Raw genomic sequence first — 21,455 nt, 5'->3', positions numbered from 1 at the left:
AGTGACTATAGTTGTTTAGACCACACTTTTCTAAGTGGAATACAGTTCTGCAATTTTTAATTAATTACAGGAGATTTTTGAAAAAAGATCAATTGACCCATATACATTTATATGATACTGTGCCTTTGAAAAAGAGAATAATATTACTTAGAATAACTCAGATAAACATAATTATCTTGTGTGTGTTTTCGATGAAAACAAAAGTATAGAAACGTCATGTGTTACTGAAATATGCAGAATCTACCGAAAATACACGATACAGATACATTTTAGCGCTTTTCAAACTTCTCATATGTCATCCTTGACTGCTGCACAAATTTAACGAAACTTCACAAAAAGGAAACTGAATTAAACGACACTATATCATGATATGCATGAATAAATATGATTCCAACACAAATTTATAATTAGAATTTAACAGTTGTGTGTCACATTTATCGTCAGCATATCTCGTAAACAACTTCATGGATTTGACTGAAACTTAACTCAAAGCAAAAAACATCAATTAGATCCTTTAATCTCAGTTTCCGCTATATAAATGACTTATTATCTTTAAACAATCCTAATTTTGAGGATTTGATACATCGCATCTACCCAAAGAACTTGAGGTAAAGGATACTACTACAGACACTGTGAAGTCAGCCTCATATCTTGACCTACACTTAGAAATCGATGGTGAAGGAAAACTATTGACCAAACTTTACGACAAACGTGATGACTTTTCATTCAGAATTGTCAACTTTCCTTTCTTCTGTGGCAACATCCCTTCGTCACCTGCGTATGGAGTGTTCATATCACACATTATGCCAGAGCTTGCCGAAACTACGCAGACTTTTTGTATCGCGCTAGAATTCTAACAAATAGTCTTGATTCTGGAACAGGGTTATGTTGCAACAAGATTGAAGTCATCCACTACAGAAGTTTTATGGTCGTCATCATGGATCGTTATGGTGTATCCATCTGCGCCATGAAAACTGATTTGTTCAACGTGTCATAGTTTTCATTTCCCTGGATTACATTCTTTTGATTACCGTTATAAACTTGGTTCCCTTGATTACTTTTATAGATGTGTTCAAGGAATATATTAATTGTCTTATTATCCACTAGCCAAATAATAGTTGCAATGGCTTATAGTTACGCAACAACCCGTCATTAATATATTTGTGAACACTCTACAATACAAGTCCTTCAAAAGCAGTTCCGTACAGCAACAGATGTTCGTTTCCTCTCTGACTAATCGCTGCAGACATGCCTTTCAAAATTTTCCGACATACTCCCAACCAAACGACGTTTTACAATCGAATAATGATGGACAATTTAAACTTGATATAATTCTTGAACAAAATAATAATTTAGATTTCCGATTATCATATTTGCTGAGGTAAACATTGTATCATCACACTACCACAATTAATCCAACATATCAGTTTAGTACATTTTTTAAGTAACCTGTGAAGTTGAATATTTACTTTACTACTTTCACTAGGAGGAATTTCAATCAGGAGATTCTCATTGAGCACTTACAGTTATAGTGACTCCTAAATAAATCCAAGTATATATCATAACAAAAGAAAAATAACCTATCTTTTGTTACTGCTTCATTAATTCATTCATTTCTTCACTTGATCAATTTAATTTTGGTTTTTGACAACTGTAATAACATTTTCATTTTCAACTACATTGCAAGTATGTAACCAACAGAAATCTTGTCTAAACATCGTCAAAGCCAATAAACTAAGTATCTCAATCTAATATTGAAGCTAAGACACGGCTAGATTCTTGGAAAAGTTATTACTTGTTGGTGTAATATAATAAACCTGAAAGACGAAAGAGAGTGTCCATTAAGAGTAATCACCCTTGTGCCGCAAAGCAAGATGTTATATTTAGTACGAAGTTATAAATAAATATAGAGGGGAGATTGACATAATACAATAATACATATAAGTAAAACTTCCGTTATTTTCTCTCTCTTTGAAACCACATTTGAAGACACATAGTGGCTATTGACTGATCAGGACGAAGTCGTAGATTCAGTGGTTGAGATCGGCATAATATATTCTAAAAATAGCATTTCCTGCTACAAATAAAACTACTGTTAATAACTCTTAAGTAATAGCTGATTGATTGATACTTTAGGTTTAACGCCCGAGTAGCAACATTTCAGCTTTATTCAGACGATGAACATTAAATGGAAGCGATAAAATGAACATGAAATGATGATGAAATGAAAAATGGTGTGGGACACTAGGATAATAGGGTCGACAAATTTTGATTGCCACTAGAAATAGGGAGGGATGGGTAGGGCCGGGCAATTTTGCCTCTTGTGGCGGAGCGCAAAGGTTCCTACTCCTATCGAATACCTCAGGTTTTCTTTTTACGTGCGAGGAACGTGGCATCTTTCCCAACACGATGCACCACTATGGTTTGCGATAAGGTTTTCCGTATTATGGCTTGACGCCCCCAGCATGTAAAACGCCAGGGGTACCCCATTCCATCACCTGGGACACACAACCCAGTTGATCTGTGGGTAGAGCACTCTAGCCACCGGCCAGGGTTATGAGCACTATTTATTCTCCTTTTACGACAAGCTTAGCGCTGGTGCGGGCCTATTCTTTTGACATCCGGACCCGCACGAGGCCTAACCATATCTGAAGACGCCCAATGTTTTTCTTACTATGCTATTGAAATATAATTCAGGAGAAAAGTAAAGCAAAGGCTTTATCGGTAGGCATGTCCCTTATCATATTATGTCCTTAGTCCTACAAGCCTCGAGACAACATGCTTTCAAGACGAATTGTTCCATGTTTCAACCGTCATATTTGCACCATGTAATTTACACAGCAGATCACTTCCTGTCAGGCTGAAATCAGATCGTAAAATTATAGTTTAAATTTTTACCATTATAAAGATACTGTCATCCATAATCAGGAATATGAAGACGCTCCCTATAACGAAAAAACATATAATCACTTACCCCATCATTTGAACCGTGAGTTATGTAAAATTTATGCCTGGGGTAGAACTGATATTGTCGTAAGAAATTAATACGATTATAACGAAACACTACGAGGCAGGTGAAACCTGACGAAATGTAAATTCACACCAGCATTCATTTTGTCATTTTTACATATAATAAGAGAACTTTCAGTTCATCTTGTTCTGAAAGATTGCAAACCTCTCCTGTTCGTCTGGCATATGTCATCGTTGCGTAACATACGGGGAATAAATAGCGGTCCTTTTTTTTTTATGACAGGCAATATAAAATAATCGGACCGATATATTTCAATACAGTGGATTGCTATACACCAATCAATGTTTAACCAATAGAATGTTACAAGTTATAACTGGTATGCAATTGTATTCTTATAACCTTCCATTACGGTTCAAATCTTCCTGATAAACGACCTGAATTGTCCTAATACACTTTCCGAATTGTCTTATCCGAAACGTCATTTCCGTAAACATTTTAGCGCCATACTATTGACTGTTTTGGCAATCCATATCTTAGACGAAGCTAGAGAATGTGCCCTAGACTGGTTTGGTTCTCAAACTCCTAACAGTGTACGGAATTGGAAAGGCCATGGTATATTTTTAAGCTCCCGACTGAAGGTATAAACCGGATTTTGCTAACTTTTCGAGACGTAAGTATAGTGGACCATTATGTTTTTATAGTACAACCATTAACGAATGTATGACCAGATGCCGGGTCGTCCAATTACAGAGTGTGTATCCCAGATGGTTGAATGGGGTAGCTGCCCTCACTTGAAATGAAAACCTGACCGCAGACATGTAACGACAGCGCCACGCATCATGCATGTAAAAGACCCTATCTGAAGTGTTATTTCTGAGTAGGCTCCAAGCCGCTTCAGATGGATAAAGTACACGCCTTATCAATTTCTCTAATTTACGATGGCAGCCAAAATTTTAATTTGATTTTTTTCCATTCCTCCCTATTTTCATTGTTTATGTTTTCTTTTTTAGCTTGATTTCGTCCTGATTATGACTTTAGTTACTTGCAAATGACCTTAAATAGGCGACACTCGATTAATCTATCACTGGAATATATCGTTGAACGTTTACATATATATTTGTATCAAATATGTATATTCAAAGAATTACCATTGTCTTACTTTGTTTACGTTACTTGTATTTCTGTGTAACTGTTGGCGTTTGCTTATTTTATGTTTTTGTTGTGTTTCCGTCGTCTTGTCATTAGAATATCGTTTGGAGGTTTGCATACAGGGTATTGTTAGTCATACATTTAAAAAGATCAAGAATTTTCAGATGATATAAATCAGCACTTAATTGACTGTTGGTAATAATAAATGTCTATTTGACTAATAAAATAACAAATGGTTATTCAAAATAAATATTCCAAATATATGAATACACTATGGCGCTGGTAGTCAGTAAGGGATGGTTACTTGATCAAAACAAAATATTTAGATTTATACACAGCACAACAAAAATGTCACTAGCTGGCTATAACAAATGATTATTTAATTAAAACAATAATACATAGTTATTCTATGAAGAAAAAAGGCAAAAAAATGTTTTGAACAACACAAGTACAAAAAATGTAAAAACGAGGCAAACGTATCTAATAAAATAAACACGACAGTCTTAAGTTTTCTGTAGGCTCAGAGTTTTGAGTTAAATCGACCGACAATTTGATCTTCACCTTTTTCCAACAAGTAATTATACTTTAGTCAATAACCCAATCAAGATTTAATTATATTTTTTAATAAAACAAAACAATGTCAAATAAAATATCAAAGATATCTAAAATAAAAGTGATTCCAACAATTATAGTAAATCCGTTAGATGTATCAAATAAACTTTCTCCAATATCCAAGTTCAGGAAGAGAGTGAATAAGAATGCCATAATATCAGAAGAGAACATGAAAACTTTGCATATAACAATACGTGTTGAGTAGCTACTTTCCGAACATCCCAAACAAAACAAAGTGAAAGCTACGATGTAAAACCAAAAGAAAACAAGGGGTTCAGTTGACATCACTCCTGCATGATAAGATTCAATTAATGAACGTTCTGATGAGGCACCATAAATTACAGCCAATAGTATGAATTCAACCAATTTACAAACAATGTAAATCACAAGTCGAACTACTAAAGCCGCGGTTTTTCCTAAAGGTTAAAGATTAAAGGATCTAGCCAAACAATATTCTTTCTTACGGATCAGATCAGCTATAAAGTCAGTCTTATAAGAGTGAAGGAATAGGTCAACAGTAAAAGAGCACAATTTTTTTCCCATTGGAATGCCGACCGTTTGTTGAAAAACACGTTCACCACACTGGACAAATATTGTCTTAAAAACTTCTTCACCAGAACAAAATGTTACAGTGGTCGATTATTTTAATTGTATGTTTCGCCCAGACCCTGATTCTGACAAATTCTGCTGCTTGAATAAAACAATACATATTTATACATTTTCTGACCCGGACTTCTCTTAAATTCCTATGGTTTCTGGGCAAATTATGGATTTCAGAAGAAAAAGTATTTACACGAACACAATAATAATATAGTAAGATTATTTCTTTTGTGGTTGGTAGCTTATATGCACTTTTTATTTTTTGCATTTTATTTACTGAACACTACGGTTGTTTTGCACCATAAGGAGCCAATTGCTGATTTAAAATTTCTTCTGAAAAAGTTGTAAATCCACGGAAACAATGATGAGAAATAGCGAAAAGTTGTGGTTCGCCGCTGTTGATCCCGGATGCTGTTGAATATTGATGATTAAATTGGGATTTCAAACCATACATATCAAAACCTTGTTTTTGCTCGCTTGTTCCTTGCGAGGCTGGTATACCTCGCAATTGTGTAACAAGGCATCGTTATCTCTTGAGTCACAAAAATCAGAAATTTGTGAGAATGGAGTTTCTGCTGATATTATATCAGGTATTATATTAGGTAATACCAACAAAATAGTAACCCAAGATGATTCATCAAATAAACTCTCTCCAATATCCATCAAATAAACTCTCTCCATTATCCATCAAATAAACTCTCTTCATTATCCATCAAATAAACTCTCTCCAATATCCATCAAATAAACTCTCTCCATTATCCATCAAATAAACTCTCTCCAATATCCATCAAATAAACTCTCTCCATTATCCATCAAATAAACTCTCTCCATTATCCATCAAATAAACTCTCTCCAATATCCATATCTGTAGACAATAATCCATTAGTGGCATTAGAAAATTAACATTCATACTACGTTCAAAAAGGTCTTTTTCATTATCAACGTCAGGGTAACAGCATGCATCGCATGATATGATTAAGAGAATAGTGAAAGCTCAAATTTCAACCCAGCAGAAATATACGGTTAAAGTGCAAACTCCCTCATTGTAAGCAGTGAACACAGAACGTTTTGAGAAAACACCGTACATCACGGACAAAACTCCGACCTCAAATAAAGTTGAAACAATATAAATTGATACACGGAAATGTACAATTTTTGCCTTTGTGCAGCAGTTGTCACAAATGAAAATACTAGTACAAGTTAAAATGTCAAATGTGTCCCCTCCATCTCCACAACACATTTGCATTCTGTATTGATGATGCATGGACTTGCATCGATATTTCAAAAAAAGAAAATACGAATAAAACAAATTGTACGATACTTAAGGTTCTGCTTAAATTCAAATCTAGGATATTAATTTTGAAGATAATTTTAGTCAAGATGTTAAGAATACACGTAAAATGTTCCTGAAGACTTTGCTAAATGCTTTTTATTCAGTATTCTACGTATATGTATGATTCCTATTATCACAAAACATGTTACAATAGCCATATTTTGCTAACAGAAGTGTAATCATCAAATTTAAAAAAAAATGCATATATATATATACATATTTACCTGAACATCTTTTTGTCCGGAAATGCAAATATGTAGTAGCCTAAATATCTAGTGCAGTGCAAGCTTAGTAATAATTTGTAAAAAATTGTCAGATTTGAATGACAATTTTGATATTTTTATTGGTATGTTTATTGGTTTGTTGGGGTTTAACGTCCGAGCAGCAATATTTCAGCTATATTCAGACGATGAAAATGAAATTGATGATAAAATGAACATGAAATGATGAATGGAAAAAAGGGGTAGGACACAAGGACAATGGGGTCGGCAAATTTTGATTGCCACTGGAAATAGGGAGAGGTGGGTAGGGTCGGGCAATTTAGCCTCCTGTGGCGGAGCCCTATGGTTCCTACTCCGGGAGAATACCACAGTAGGGTTCTTTAACGTGCGAGGAACGTGGCATGATTTCCAACACGGTACACCACTATGGTTTGCGGTCAGGTTTTCCTTACTTTAGCCTGACAACCCCAGCATGTAACACGCCAGGGGTACCCCATTCCACCACCTGGGGCACACATCCCAGTTGCTCTGTGGGCAGAGCGCCCAAGCCCCCAGCTAGGGTTCTGAGCACTATTTAGTCGCCTTTTACGACAAGCTTAGCGCTGCTGCAGGCCTATTCTTTAACACCCGGACCTGCACGGGGCGGTATGTTTATTGGTGTTGGTATTTGGTTGGATCATGGCATAACATATCTTAATTTACCTAATAGAAGAAGTAGATTGTAACTGAATCAGAAATTTCACCACATAAATCATTTCATCATCCAGCGGTGTTGTTCCTTGACGCTGAGGTTCACCCTAGACGGTCTCACGCGCTCTCTCTCCCGCCAAAACCTTGGTAATTTGAAGGTGTTACAAATGACATTTTTTTTCAAGAAAAATAAGGGTGCACTATACAGTTACATTAAGGCGCACTGTTTCGCACAACAAGTTACCCCCGTCAAATTTTGTAAACAAAATTAAAAGTTGAAATTTGGTGGATATATTGTTTTAATGTAGTTAAGCATTTACAAATAAACAGATGTTATATATGTAATGGTAAACAGGCGTACTTTAAATGAAGAATTGTACCCGGAACGTTTCAATCCCCTGCCACATTAGGTTCTCTCCTCAGCATCAGATGGCTGATTTTCAAAATACCTTATTTCGCACAAACTTTTGGAACTAAAATTGTGAGAGAATGAATCGAAAACGGTCTTATTATTTTTACCCTTTTCCCACCTACTCCATGCATGCTTTCATCATGTGGTAGTGTCTTAGTGTCTGTTACTTTATAAAACATACTATTTGGTTGTTAATTTTGGAAAGGCACCCCTGATTTGTACTAAAACTGAGTAATATTTTTTCAGTATTTTACCATGGCTACTGGATCTTATAACAATAATCACTAAATAATGTATTAATGACTTGAACCTCCACACACCAAGGATTTCAAAAACATGCACTTTTTATGACAAAACACTAGAAATTTCTGTGTGGACTGCCTGAAAACAGGTTTATTCAACAAAATGAGACCAAATTTTCAGAAATAACCTAACTGTATTGTACTACCTAATGCTAGCTTGCACTGTATAACACATTAAGGAACAGAACTATATGAGTTTCAGACTTCACATCTTGTTTTTGACAGCTGTAGATTTATTCTGAAATGTGTTGTTAATGTTACATATACAGAAATTATAAAACATTTTGATTCTAAGTTTAAAAGATGGATTTAGCCATGTTTCAACGTGAAATTTAACTTATTGTCAAAAATACAAATGAAACGATTTCATTAAGGAATGTCCTATACATTGACTTAAGCTTAACCTTTAGAAGGAAACACTTGTATTGCAATACATTTATAATGAGAAAATGTTTTGTTACCTATTCAAATGATCTGCTTTAAGAGTAATCAAGGGAACCAAGGTCATAGCGGTAATCAAAAGAATGTAATCCAGGGACAAAGACTAGACATGGAAAACAGACATACACAACAAAGAACATAAAGTAACTAAAATCATACATACAAAGTAACAAAAGCAAATGAACAACTCGGACTCCACTAAAAACTGGGAGCATGGACCAGGTGCACCGGTAGGGTAAGCGTCCTCTGCTTTTCTAGAAACACCCGCCGAGTTGCTCATAAAAAGTCAAGTCTGGAATAGACAAACGAGGAAAGGAAAACTATGACCTGTTGAATAAATCAGTTTTCATGGTACAGATGGATACACCATAACGATCCACGAGTTCATGATGACGACCATAAAACTTCAGTAGTGATGACTTCAATCTTGTAGCAACATAACCCTGTTCCAGAAGCCTATTTGTTAGAGTTCTAGCGCGATACAAAACGTCTGCGTAGTTTCGGCAAGCTCTGGCTCTACTATCGATTTCTAAGTGCAGGTCAAGATATGATGCTTTATACGCAGGTGCTGAAGGGATGTTGCCACAGATGAAAGGACAATTCTGAATGAAAAATCATCACGTTTGTCGTTAAGTTTGGTCAATAGTTTTCCTTTACAATCGATTCCAAAGTGTAGGTCAAGATGTGAGGCCGACTTCACAGTGTCTCTATTATCCTTTATCTCAATTTCTTTGGGGTAGATGCAATGTATCAAATCCCCAAAATTAGGATTGTTTAAAGATAATACGTCATCTATATAGCTGAAACTGAGATTAAAGGATCTAGCCAAACGATATTCTTTTTTTCGGATCAGATCAGCCATAAAGTCAGCCTCATAAGAGTGAAGGAATAGATCAACAAGTAAAGGAGCACAATTTGTTCCCTTTAAATCAATAAGATATTTCCAAACAATGGCATTTTAATAGATTAATAGATTACTAAAAAGATTACTCGCAATTGGCCATACATCATATGATCAAGACAAAAAAAAAAAAAAAAAAAAGACAAAAAAAAAAAAAAAAAAAAAAAAAAAAAAAAAAAGACCGTTAGAGATATCTGAAATGTGAGTGTAAACCGTTGGCAGTTTTTTTTAATAATGAGGAATCCACTGAAATAAATTTGAAATCGAACAAAAAATTCGGATGTGGCCCCTATGACCCCAATTTTCCCACCCCCATAACTTGACAACAGTCCAAAACACATAAATTTCTGCTGTAACATTTGTTTACCAGAATTCAATAAAGAACAAAATAAAAAAGGAATAATTAAAATTGAAAAAAAGACATTTTACATGGGTTTTAATAAAATATCTCCGACCTTTTTAGCCACGGTAGGGACCACAAAGTCTTAATCAAATATTTTATAAATATTTATTAAAAATCTAAGAACAATTGTTCAACTAAAGTTATCGAACGGAAACGAAGTAGCCCAGACGACGACTACGCCATAAAATTATACGACGGCAAATTTTGCGGCTGTATAAAAAAAAATTTTGTATAAAAAGTATTACCTATGTTGTCTATAAAAGCAACGAAAGATACGTTTAAGCTAAACTTCCAATTAGTTTCAGATAAAAAAAGTATTGACCCTTAATAGGAGCGCGCTATAAGCCTTGATTCAACCCACCAATGGAAAAAAATGAAAAGGGTTATGTTGCTACAAGACAAAATTCTTAACTATAGAAGTATTATGGTGTAGCTCCCTGCAAAATAACAACCGCTTTGTTCACAGTACCATAGTTTCCTTCTACACAGGACGTGACATTTTAGGAGCAATAACGGTAATTTTTCGAGAAACGCAGAGGACGCTAACCCCACCAACGCACCTTGTCCATGCTCCAAACTTTTAGGAGAGTCCGGATTACTTAATGACCTGTGTTTCTATGTGCGAGTTCGTTCGATTATTTCATATTCGTTGCTGTGTGCCTTGTTTGTCTAGTTGTTATCCCTGGATTATATTCTCTTGATTATCGTTCGACGCCTGGTTTCTATGATTTCCTTTTCGCCACGGAATTTCGGGAGTTGAATACATTGAACAATTTGTAAATGTTACCCATGTGTTTTATACTTATTTTTATCTTCTAGTAAGTTTTTTTTAATTAAAATATTAACTAAAGTATTTAAAGTATTTATAAAGGTTGCTGCATAAACAGACTGACTGGCTCAAAAGAGTGACGTATAAAGATGAATACTTTTAGTTACAATTTATGCTAGTAGGAAACGTGTGTACACGATTTAAACAAAGATAAAGAGAGTAGTCAAGGGAACCAAGATTCTAGCGGAAATCAGAATGTAATCTAGTGACAAAGACCAGACATGAAAAACAGACACACACAACACAGAACATAAAATAACCACAATAATACGTATAAAGCAACAAAAAAGTAAATCAGCATCTCCGACTCCACTAAAAACTTGGAGCATGGACCAGGTGCATCGGTAGGGTAAGCGTCCTCTGTTTTTTTTAGAAATACCTGCCGAGTTGCTTACAAAAAGTCAAGTCCAGCGTAGACGAAAGAGAAAAGGAAAAATATGTCATTTTAAACAAATCAGATTTTTCTTGAATAAAATTTACTTCTGGTCCGGAATTTACTACAGTATCGATCGTTTTTTAGTATTTATCAAAGTCAACATTCAAAAAGAGCAAAAATGTATTTATACGAACACAACAACAATATATAGAGATTGATTTACTCATTTCTTTCTTGTTTGGTAATTGATGTGTCATTTTTTGTTGTTGGATTTTATTAACTAAACTGTACGTTTATGTTTGTTTTGTATCAGAGAAAGAGATTATTGCTATAAGAATCGCTGATAGTTTGCTAATTTGAAATCTCATCTGAAAACGTTGTATATTAATTCTGCAGAAATCTATGATCTGATAAATTATACATATCGAATTTTTGAGGTACGGGGATGTTTTCCGCGGATGTTGTTGAATCTCGAAGTTGAAATTGGGATGTACGATCTTCTTAAATACGCATATCAAAACTTTTTAGATGCTCACTTGTTTCTGGCGTGGATTTTATATCGTGATATTGCTACAGGATATCGTGATGTCTTGAGTCATTAAAACCAGAATGATGTGACAGAGGACATTCTGCTTCCGAAATTTTACCGATGATATCGTTATCTGTGATAAGATATTTTGATTTTAAGTTTTTATCCTGTTGTTTGTTTGGCGGTTTACAATGTCGACCGATGTCTCTTGGCTATCAGCTTGTCTCCGGTGCGATGACGTAGTCTCCACTTAGTTTGTCGGAAAGGCATTACTCTAGTAGAGGAAGGATACACACACACACACACACACACACACACACACACACACACACACACACAATAAAAAACATAACCATTCGAATATAAAAAATAGTGTCAAGAACGATATCCAAAATATTAAAGATAAAGATTACCCCAACAAAAATAGTGAACCAAGATGATTTAATCGAAGTCTTGACTATCAACAAGAACTTAAATACACAATCTTTTCAAAGCTAATATTACTTTATTTATCCACTAGAACTAGAAACGAAAGACTTCAGGTTCTTCAGCATATGGTGTTTATATTTCTTAGTAACTGAGCTTAAAGTAATTTTCCTGAGGTGGGAGATCGAATCTAGTGCTTTAATATATTAACATACTCAGTTTTCCTCAATTCGAAAAGCTTCTTTGAACAAACTAGGTTGCGTCCCCCGGATCCTCCATTGAAATCCATGCCCGTGAGAAACTTTTTGAAATCATAAACATTCACTGTATAGAAGTCAACAAACAAATGAAAAAAACCCAAAAAACAAACAACACAAAACAAAACAAACAAACACTAAAAAACAAACAAAACAAAAAATAAATACGAAACATAACATAACAAATTAAATAAAAAAAAAATGAAAAAAAAATAAAAATTTAAATAATAACCCACACTCACATACCAACTTAAAAAAGCAAAATAACAAACGAAAACATAATTGAACATTCTTTATAAAAATACACAATGCAAAGCATAAAATGACTATCAAAAAGTTTAATTACCCCCCTCCCCCGCTCCCAAACAAAAACAGAAAGAATAGTAATAAAATAAAAAAAATAGAGGGATTTCCAGATTTTGAGAACATATTTTAAATATACAACCTTGCCGAAAACGATAACAAAAAATAGGCAATGGCAGCGGAAAGGCCCTATATGGGCGATGAAAAATTCACCCATATCAAAATGTTGCAATATATATGATATATTTTTTTTATATTTACCTCTGCCTTCTACGGTCCGTAGTTAGAACGTAATATTTTTAAAGTAGTCTAGTAGGGCTAAACACCCTTATAACATTGTCAAATACAGGCAGCGAACATAACCACACTAACAGTTCGTCCCTTCAGTCCTCTAACCGATGTTATGAAGGATATTTTTACGTTGGCATACATACACCTTTAGTTTTGCGAGTAGGTATAGATAGGTACTTGAGATCGTTAACTTGGACTAAATAGTAGATAAACTAAAACAACAGAAAAAAAATGAACGGATATGGTTGAACGCAACAAATGCACTAGTGTATAATCTAAATACAAAATAAAAAAATATTTTCAGGTGTCACCAAATAAGAATGCCTACTATTATTGTATCAATTTTTTTCCTAATGGGCGATGAAAAAAATTCAAATGATCATTATTTTTTTCTTATTATGATCAAATTGTATGTAAGCAGTGACACTGACATAGGATAATACAAGGTTGTTAAAAACATTATTGAAAATACTGCTATAATGCTCTAATATTCAATAATAGCCAACGTTCCGAATCTTATTTAAATTTCACATTATAACAGCAGTTTCGTCTATAATGAAATATCATCCAAGAATTTTATTTATTTTAGATACTGAAATTTGTCACTTACCGCCATGTTGGTTCAATTTCGAAATTTCATCATATTTGTAGCTGAACACATCCCTAATGGAAGCCTACAATAAAACATGATCAACCATGTAGAGAAAAATAATTGATGATATGAATTCAGAAAAGTATAGTCAGGATCAATATCAACCATATGTTAGATGTTATATAAACCTGTAACGTAAGGCCGTGATCAGTGACACATATACATAGTTTTTGAATTCTTTAGCCATTCTACTGTTACAGCTCGTGACTCGAAACAGCCGGTTAAGTCCTATGTGTTCTCAAGATGGTCTGGTTTGTATATATTTGGTGTAATTTCTGTACTAAGTATAGTCATACTGCGAGTAAGAATCAAAGTGAGGTAAGTTTCAAGTGAGATTGTCGATATTGAATTTTTTTAAACTCTTAATTCTATTTTTTTTGTTCTTGACATCAATTATTTATAAGGCGAATAAATGACTTCTAGGTGAGTGATTCATGCCTTCTTAAGCCTTTTATATTAGTTGTGTCTTTATGCTTTATTAATTAATATTCAAGTGATAAAACTACGAGCATGTGTGTTATAAGTTTAAGAAATAAATTCAGAAGGAAAACTCCCACTGCTGTTCTTCAAGTTGTAAATAAGTCTTTAGAAATCAATGATAAAAAGCTGGCTTATTTTGATGTGCAAAAAATGTCCTTTAATTTACATTAATATGAAAGTTTACTTTCATTCAATGACCATCGGTCTACACTTCCTGACAAAAGGAGCGGTTTCGACGACGCCATGTATTTACCTAAAAAATGGATTGCAAATCAAGAATTTTATTTATTTCAAATACCTTTTGTTTTTAAATACTTAATGGAAATCTAGAACAAAGCATGAAAACCATGTAGAGGAATAATCGATGATATGTACTGGTGATTTCAAACTTTTTTTATGGTGGATGAAATAAGTGGTCACATATTAATACAATGGTGATTTTTAAAACAAATTCCTAGTTAAAATACTACCTCAATTAACTAAGTTTTTTATTTAGAAATGACTGAAATTTTAAAGGCTAATAATGTTGGTGGAGAAAAAAACTAAATGTCACCGTTTTGCCAATAGTTTGATGATACTGTTTTCTAAAGGAGACGACTTGCTTAAAACAAAACAATCAGAAAACATTTAAAAAAAAAACAACAGTGTGGCTTCGATTGTTTAATTCAACTAATGGTTTTTCGTGTTTATTTGAAACTGGTCATGCAGTTATTAGATTTCAATCTAGAGCTTTCACTGGGAAAGTACTTTTGTTCGTAGAAATCATTTTTCTTGGATCGAAGACAAAAGTTGTTTCTTGAATGGGTTCTTAAATTCATAGTTTGACATTTCCCACACTACATATATACGGAAAATATGTATTTCGTCGTGAATTTACTATCATGGCTTGAGTCATCTACGAAATCCACATAAATGGTACTCCACGAATATAAGTATTTACCCACATTTGGTGAAATGAACCCAGCTTTGTTTATTATTCGTTATATGTATCAACAACAAATAAAGCCTTTTTCTATTGTCGAAGTCTCTCACGTTTTGTTTGCTACTAGGACGATTAAGAAGATAAGAAGTGCTACGAAGAGGTATTAAAAAAATTGCTTTAGTTTTCAAAATTAATGGGCCTAGCAGGTGTATATTGCTATATTTTATAGTAGTGGAAAAAGAAATGAGTATAGTCTTATCTTATTGAAACACAGTTAAGTGTTCTGCTATTTTGCATTAATTAATAACAGGAGAGGTCAGAGATCAGAAGATCAATCGACCACAATACACTTCGGTAGACAAGTTAAGCGAAATCGTGAAAAGTATCAAATAACAAGAGAGATGTAACTATCACTAGCTAAACCTTTAAATTCCAATCAGTACACTTGAACATAATTTATCGTTTTTATTATTGAAGACCATCATTCAACAACGTGACATGGTTGTCAATTTCAATATTCAAAATGTATAAGGGCTAATGATAGCCATTTTCAAAATTGTTGTTCTGAATAAACAAAGCAGAAAAAAATACCGTTTCACGCAAAGCTGAAGTTGAAGCTGTAGAAGGTGAGCGACCATAATGCACAAAAAAGATAATGCCAGTTAGATACAAATTATTTGTAACAATTTGGTCCAATGATAAAGGCTTGTAAGTTACAATATGGGCTCTAGTCCATATTTAATTTGCTATTCAACACAACTTCTTTATTCGATAAAAAAAGTTAAAAAATGTCTCTTCAGATATCAGTCCTTAATTAAAAAATTACCCAGTTTCTTCTAATACAATGAATAGTATGCTTTTTGTAAATTATTCATAATGCTGATGCGACCGCTGATTTACCGACCATAACACAATAGTATTCAAATGCTATTTAAACACCATCGGTACATTCACCTTGCAATGGTGGAGGGATGTTTGGCGCGCTGTAAAACCTAAATCATTTGAAATGCCTACTCTCTTCCGGTACCAGCCGTTCCGGTGATGTAATATATATATATATATATATATATATATATATATATATATATATATATATATATATATATATATAAATATTAATTTCATCTACTTCTTGATTAGTTTTCAAATAAATAATGATCATATTTACATTATATCACAATAGGTAAATTTAAAAAAGATCCTTGCGTTATAATCGAACTTTTGACTTTTACGGCTCGAGTCCGTCGGTCTTTCTTTTCCGTTGAATAACCACTTCCGCTTTGCAATCAGATTTGTTATTAAAGAAGCTAACCCTACAGCACATGCGCGGATTAAGGTCAACAGAAGTCACATGTATACGAATTTATCTAAATCGTTTATTTGTCTTGCAAGACAATACATATATAGACACATATTTCATGCATTTGATGCCTTTTATTTGTGGATATCAAATGAAGTTATACAGGAAAAGCATTATTTAGTAGAAATAATTCAAAGTTAACGTATATTTCAACAAAAACAAAACCAAAAAAAAATACGAAAATGACAGCTAATGCAGTTTTAAAATTAATATACTTTATCATGTATTGTAACAGTTTGAATTTTGTTAACCCTTGAAAATACAGTGTCACCCTTGGCGTCGCCTCTGGATGACAATGATTTTCTCGGGGACACAAACTGCTTTATCGCCCTCTAAGGCTTTATCACCCTCTAAGCTATATGTTATTTATATAATACATGTATTGCATACCTGCTTTTATGTCACCAGATTTCACAATCACAAGCAAATCAAGTGTAACTAAAATGTAAAATATAAAGCGCATTGTAACACCACACATGAGACTTCAAGTCGACAAATGAATCACATCCCTGTAGAAATATTTAGAAGGCTAACAAGGTCCATTTCCCTTTACACTTAAACTTTCCGAACATCATCCGTGTTAAAATTACCTCAAGGTTTTATAATTCGAAAGGATTTAATGTATAATTATATATACTTAGTATCGTGAGAGCTTCCTTATTTTTAGTCTTTGAATTATATAGTAAATTTGATCTTAACTTACTTTTGGCGATGATGACTATTATTAAGTCAAGATAAATATATATATATATATATATATATATATATATATATATATATATATATATATATATATATATATATATATATACACACACACACACACACACACATATATATTGTCAGATTTGTTTTGGACTTGACTTGATAATTAATCGATTTAGTGTTCGGTAATTTTGTTGTTACACTTAATTAAGGTAAAAGACTATTACTGCAGGTTAAAATGAAATCCGGGTATTGTATACTTTCGTTTGTCGTCTTCCTGTTGGCCGCCGTGTACACACCAACATTGTGTGTGAGGTATTCAGTAGTGGACCTGACCCACATACACAATAACAAATCTGTAAGGTGGACAACGACACAAGACCTTGAGTTCACAATTGATTACAGAGGCCCATGGAATTCTCTATGGTAAGTTTCAGGAAAAGATTGCGGTGGGTATGAACTTAGTAAACATACGCCTCTTCTTGGAAAAAAAAACCAAACGAATATTCTAAAGAATGAACCATTATTTTTTTACTAGTTATACTTACCTTACTGGTGCACATGGTCCATGCTCCCAGTTTTTAGTGGAGTCCGAGTTGCTCATTTACTTTTGTTACTTTGTATGTATGATTTTAGTTACTTTATGTTCTTTGTTGTGTATGTCTGTTTTCCATGTCTGGTCTTTGTCCCTGGATTACATTCTTTTGATTACCGCTATAACCTTGGTTCCCTTGATTACTCTTTAATATATCGTCACACTCAGCCATCAAATTTTCAAATTTGAATTAACATACCAAGTGTTAAAAAATATGTCGTAATCCTACGCAGAAATGACGATATAGTCATGTAAAAATGACGACATAGAGTGTCGAAATGACGACATGATATTTTTTAAGTTGCCCCACTGGCTTCCGTAAATATCAACGTACAGGAAATACTTTAAACATTTTTATCTTTTAGGTTTGAAATGAACACATTTAAGACATCAGAGCACTACGGAACTCACATGGACGCACCTGCACATTTACACAAAGGTTCATGGCGCGTTCATCAAATACCAATTGAAAAATTAGTAGGACCCGGTGTTATCATCAATGTTAAAGAAAAGGCAAAGAAAAATCCTGACTATCAGGTTATTCGTTCCGACTTCGAAGAATGGGAACAAAAACATGGAAGAATTCCAGATGGAGCTGTAGTCTTGATGAATTCGGGATGGTCAGTTCGGTATCCAGATCGAAATTTAGTATTTAACACAGACATACCGGAAGACTCTACAACTTATCATTTTCCCTCTTGGCATGAAGACGCTATTGGTTGGTTGGTCAAAAATAGAAATGTGAATATCGTCGGCGTCGATACTCCGTCGAACGATTATGGTCAATCACGAACATTTCCAGCTCATGTCATTCTAGGAGCACACAATATACCTGGACTTGAAAATGTTGCGAATTTGGACAATGTCCCACCGTCAGGGGCAACGATCGTGGTTGGTGTCATGAAGCTGGAAGATGGAAGCGGATGTCCATCAAGAGTTATCGCCCTTATGCCACCATGCAAGAAAAAGTATGTAGGACGGAGTCGTATTTATAGGGGTGGAAATCAGCATTTTAGATACTGAAAAAAGCATTGACTGCTACAAATAAAACTGCTGCTAATTACTTATCCTTCTTTAATCTCACTAGAAGACTCCCAAAGATATTTGATTCGCTACATGAGTTTCAGGCAGTATTAACCTGTAAAAGGATTAAGTTTTAAGCTAGCCATCGACGTCCTGTCTGCAAACCAAGGTGTTTCATATTTTTTTTCTGTCACACAAAAATTAGATAGTTAAATCATAGGTTAAATTCGTACACGTTACCGTAATGATGACATTATCTTCTATAATTAGGACTGTGAAGATATTCAAACAAAAACAATATATTCACTGGACTTCCCCCATTGCATGACAGGGAGTTATAAAGAATAGCCATACCACCAATCAGCCCTGTAATATTATTCTAATAACCTTTCAATGCAGTACGTCCTTATGTACGATTTGAATTGTCCTAATACACTTTCTGAGTAGTCCGTACCGAAATGTCGTTAAACTGATAATGCAATTTCCGTAATAATTTGAGCGCCTTAAAAAAGAAGCTAACGAATGTTTTCCCAGACTAGTTAGGTTTTCAAACGCAGCTGCTATATTCCTTCACAGTACATGAAAATTGAGCGGCCATGCTGGTATTTCTGAGTTGCTGAACGAAGATAATAACCGGGTTTTGATACTTTTTTCGGGACGGTAATATTTTTGACCCTGTTTATAATACAACCACTTACAAATGGAGCGTATCACCAGTGTTTGGATTGGGCAACTACACAGTATGTACTGTAAACATACACAAACCAAGAAAAACAGTACCCGCCAAATTGATTTTTAGTACCATATAACGTTGCATCATTTTTTGAAACCGTAAAAATTGATACCCGCGAATATGTTCCCTCGACAGAATCCGCAAAAAATGAATATGTTTACAGTATCCAAGATGGTTATAAGGAGTACCCACCCTCACTTAAGATCTCTATCAGGTAAACAGTTAATAAAAATAACGGAATATCGGTAAGGAGTATTTTGCATATAACACAACGTGCTACGTAGCCGTTTCCATATTCTACTACTCAGTGACAACATGCAAAAAATGATCTCGAGCACGCACAACAAAATAAAAAACGCAAGTAACTTCAATCATACATACAAAGCAAATGAGCAACTCGGATGCCACTGAAAACTGGGAGCATGAACCAACTGCACCGGTAGGAAAAGCGTCCTCTGCGTCCTTCTGGTCACGTCGTTACGGGAGATTTAACCATCATCGAAAACAAATCTCTGCGTAATATCCTTTCTAAAGGTCCCAAGTACCGTGAACCACGCTCCATAAATCGGAATTATAACTGGAAAGTTCTTATGGATGCCGTAGAGGACTATGCAAGAAAATGGATAAAACGAGAACAAGAAGACATTGATTCTCTGTCAGAATGCTTAAAGGCCGTGAGGTCTTTAATTTTGAAACTAATGAAAGTTTTAAGTACGTCAATGAATGCCAAGGCTACATCTGTTTTCAAAAAACCCGATGTAGCAAAAGCATTGTCTACTATACATGACAAATATGTTGTCATACAAGCAGACAAAGCCCAAAACAACATTGTTTTTGTCTGCAAAACGTTTTACATCCAATGTTTATTATCAGAGGTAGACGTAGAAAATCATAGCAGTGATAAGACCTATACTGCTACCACACTCACCAAAGAAGAGATTGTGGTAAACCATAAATCTGTGCTATCCTCTTTTGTGTATTTTACCTTTTATGTACTGGATTCCTAATTTCCACAAGAATCCATATAAACAACGTTTCATAGCTGAATCTGAAAAATGTACCACCAAACCTCTTTCAAAACTTTTCACTTCTATACTCACAACTGCCAAAGAGGGTCTGCAGTCCTACCACAACACTTGTTACTCCCGTAGTGGCATTAATTAAATGTGGATTCTGAAAAATTCGAAAGATCTTTTAGAGACGATCAGTTAAAGACTATTAACTGAATATAATAGCATTAAAACCTATGATTTTCAAAACTGTATACTTCTATTCCCCAAACTCAGTTAAAATCCCGACATAAAAACATTGTACATCGTTGTTTTGCCAAAAAAGATGGTACACCTAGATACAAATATTTAGTTCTTGGTAGAGATTCCTCATACTTTTTGAGAAATGATTCCAAATCATCTTCCAAATATACAGAGCAAGATCTTACAAAATGCTGGAATTTTTAATCAACAACATGTTTGTCCAGTGTGGTGGACGTGTTTTCAAACAAGCGGTCAGCATTCCAATGGGAACAAATTGTGCTCCTTTACTGGCTGACCTATTCCTTCACTCTTATGAGGCTGACTTTATAGCTGATCTGATCCAAAAGAAAGAATATTGTTTGGCTAGATCCTTTTATCTCAATTTCCGCTAATACATCGCATCTACACCAACTTGAGATAAAGGATACTACAGACACTGTGAAGTCAGCCTCTTGATCTTGATCTACACTTAGAAATCGATGGTAAAGGAAAACTATTGACCAAACGTTATACGACAAACGTGAGGACTTTTCATTCAGAATTGTCAACTTTTCTTTCATCTGTGGCAACATCCCTTTTGCACCTGCGTATGGAGTGTTCATATCACAACTCATACGTTATGCCAGAGCTTCCCGAAACTACGAAGACTTTTTGTATCGCGCTAGAACTCTAACAAATAGGCTTCA

General features: G+C 34.3%; 2 protein-coding genes and 1 long non-coding RNA gene across 5 annotated transcripts in view; 1 reads left to right on the top strand and 2 right to left on the bottom strand.

Annotated features, from left to right (window-relative positions):
- The window catches only part of LOC148610802 (uncharacterized), a 126,084-nt gene that overhangs the window by 21,504 nt on the left and 83,125 nt on the right, over window positions 1–21,455 (bottom strand). The gene's annotated exons all lie outside the window — the stretch shown is intronic.
- On the bottom strand, window positions 10,169–17,021 carry LOC148610806 (uncharacterized). Its single transcript, XR_015924774.1, has 3 exons — window positions 16,851–17,021; window positions 13,657–13,720; window positions 10,169–13,258 (listed from the first exon to the last, which is right to left on the bottom strand). It is a non-coding gene; the product is annotated as an uncharacterized LOC148610806 (long non-coding RNA).
- Window positions 13,907–19,002, top strand: LOC148610805 (uncharacterized). 2 transcript variants are annotated; one of them, XM_088596182.1, is made up of 3 exons: window positions 13,907–13,949; window positions 17,398–17,591; window positions 18,126–19,001. In XM_088596182.1, the coding sequence occupies exons 1-3, from the start codon at window positions 13,929–13,931 to the stop codon at window positions 18,781–18,783; spliced, it is 873 nt and encodes a 290-aa protein (XP_088452308.1). In that variant the 5' UTR covers window positions 13,907–13,928; the 3' UTR covers window positions 18,784–19,001. The 2 variants fall into 2 exon arrangements, with proteins under 2 accessions (XP_088452308.1, XP_088452307.1); XM_088596181.1 differs by having other exon boundaries at window positions 13,914–14,016; window positions 18,126–19,002.

This window comes from Perna viridis, chromosome 8, assembly GCF_037379345.1.
Source record: "Perna viridis isolate PV_CMFRI_1.1 ecotype Kerala chromosome 8, ASM3737934v1, whole genome shotgun sequence".
Classification (NCBI taxonomy): domain Eukaryota; kingdom Metazoa; phylum Mollusca; class Bivalvia; order Mytilida; family Mytilidae; genus Perna; species Perna viridis.
The sequence above is the reverse complement of the archived record's forward strand: the minus strand, read 5'-3'. Positions and strand labels throughout refer to the sequence as shown.

What these genes read in the sequence shown, in the direction of transcription:
- LOC148610805 (XM_088596181.1), top strand. Translation starts at nt 13,942, where the DNA reads ATGGTCTGGTTTGTATATATTTGGTGTAATTTCTGTACTAAGTATAGT. An exon ending in CGAGTAAGAATCAAAGTGAG is followed by an intron (nt 14,017 to 17,397) that starts GTAAGTTTCAAG and finishes CTATTACTGCAG; the next exon opens with GTTAAAATGAAATCCGGGTA. An exon ending in GGCCCATGGAATTCTCTATG is followed by an intron (nt 17,592 to 18,125) that starts GTAAGTTTCAGG and finishes TTTATCTTTTAG; the next exon opens with GTTTGAAATGAACACATTTA.